Consider the following 2159-nt stretch of genomic DNA (forward strand, 5'->3'; position numbering starts at 1 on the left):
TCTCCCAGGGTCCGTGGGCCGCCCCTGATCAGTATTGTTTCCTGAAGGTATTGTCCCCTCCCCCGAGTCCAGACAGACCAGTCCAGAGCCATCGCTGAAGCCCAGAGGATATGGCTCTCCAAGCGGTTACCTGGCCTTGGCACATGGCTCTCCCCTCCCCCCATCTCTGTTTTTACACACAGCTCAGGGCAGCCCGGCCAGCCCTCCCACCCTCCCCTGTAAATAGACACTATTTTTGAAAGTACCTGCGGGGCGGTGGCGGGGGTCCCTAATGTCGCTTGGCTTTTGTTGCCGGGATCCTGGCTGTGGGAGATGCCCTAGCGGCAGACACGTGGTGTCTGGGGCAGGGCAGGGCAGGTCCCTCTGCAATGCAAGCCCTTTTCTAGTGCCCTCATGACTTCCCTCCGTATCCTTTTCCACCAGCAACCGGTGACTGTCCCTTGGGGCCTGGCCCTGCTTTGAGATGTCCTGAGGGGGAAAAGATCTGTCCATTTTTCTCCTGTGCCTCACAGCGTAATTGCCTTTTTCCTATGTAAATATTGCCATGATGGACCAAGACAGAAGCAATGAACCTTTCCGCCTTGCATCAGCCCCGTGTATAAAGCCATTACCCCCCAGGCACCCTTTAACTCACTTTAAAACCTCTTTCTGAAGTCCCCTCCCTCCTTTTCTCCGGGGCCACTGCTTGAAGAATATGTATGTTTCTATTTTGTGTTGTATGTGCGCCTCTCTGTCTCCCAGAGTGCTGACTGTGGGGAAATCGTCGAGCTGCTGTTTTTAGACACAGAGAAGTGTAAATTATGTGGAAGAGGCAAACCTGATACAATTTGCCCAAGGTAAACAGTTTGAAAAGACAAATGGGCCTGCCACACTGTACAGTTCCTGCCCCGAGAGCTCTTAGGTATCAAAGTGTTGTCCTTCCCCCCACCTCTGTTTTTCTGGTTGAGATCGCGTCACTGATGAATTCCCAAAGTCAACGGAGGAGGGCGGAGACCTCGTGTTTACATGAGTTTCTACACGTTTCAGACAGAGACTCTTTAAGGCCTGCACTCTCATTTTACTAAAGAAAAATTAATGTCAGCACATGTTGCTAATGACAGTGGATTTTTTAAATAAAAACGTTTACAGATCAAATGTGAAATAAACATGAATTAAATGCTCCTGCCTGTTACCTGAGTTTCCAAAAGCTTTAAGACTCCGCGAACATCTTTAAATTGAAAAATACATGCACTTTATAAAACACCTTTACAAGTGCAAGCAACAACAAAGCTACCATTTCCTAAGTGTTTTTTTTTTTTTTTAATGTGCTGGACACAACGAGGAGCTCACTATAGGTTTTGCTTCATTTAATTTTCCCACAAACCCTATGAATTAAGGAATATTATTATATCCATTTTACAGGTGAAGAAACTGAGTCTCAGAGGGCAAGATATTTGCCCAAGGTTAACAAGAGGTGGAAATGCTTCGTATCCAGCTTTGTCTGGTTCCAGGGTCTGTGTTCTTAACCCCAGTCTTGCCAGAGGCGCATGGTTACCACTTTGCAGAATGCTGCCAGCAGTGAGGTCTCTACACAAAATGTGCCATGTACACAAAGTATGGGCTATATTCCAAGCATGCAGATATCTACAGAGTGTGCAGATACCGCAGGGTGTCTATATGCCCTAAAGTGTGTACATAGTCCAAAAGGTATGTATATCCCCTGAAGTATGGCATATGCACCAAGTGTGGAATATATTCCAAAATGTGTATCTCACCTTACAGCACGATAATGTACAACATGTGTGTAACCCATGGTGTGGTATAAATACCTAAATAGAAGCATGTCTTGGTTGGTGGCTTGAAATCTCTCTGGCCAAAAGCTGTGAGACTGTGTCACCTCCTGTCCTCCCTGTTGCATTTCTGTAACATCAAGTTCTGCTCTGTTGTCCAGGGGAGCTGAAGATCCTCACTGTACGGTGGTGGTTATAGCACTTGGAAGTGGGAAGGGCCCTTAGAAATCCAAGAATCCGACCCCTCATTTTCCAAGGGGAGTGGCTTGCGCAGGGTCGCACAGCTCTGGGTGACAGGGCTCTGGACCCACGCTGCCTCGTGCAGCTGGAGGCAGCTGGAGCCGCTCTGTGTCTGATCACACGCACAGCTGATGGAGCGCTATTCATCCG

At 48.0% G+C, this 2159-nt stretch overlaps 1 protein-coding gene across 1 annotated transcript in view; it reads left to right on the plus strand.

Annotated features, from left to right (window-relative positions):
- ADRA2A (adrenoceptor alpha 2A) overlaps positions 1-1994 on the plus strand; it is a gene marked incomplete at its 5' end in the record, with an annotated part of 3360 nt that extends 1366 nt beyond the window's left edge. The window contains 2 exons of the mRNA XM_006778746.1: positions 742-836; positions 1931-1994. Of these exons, the coding sequence (XP_006778809.1) occupies positions 742-836; positions 1931-1994 (159 nt within the window). The remainder of the gene's footprint in view (positions 1-741; positions 837-1930) is intronic.
- Positions 1995-2159: the final 165 nt, after the last annotated feature.

This window comes from Myotis davidii, unplaced genomic scaffold, assembly GCF_000327345.1.
Source record: "Myotis davidii unplaced genomic scaffold, ASM32734v1 scaffold107, whole genome shotgun sequence".
Classification (NCBI taxonomy): Eukaryota; Metazoa; Chordata; class Mammalia; order Chiroptera; family Vespertilionidae; genus Myotis; species Myotis davidii.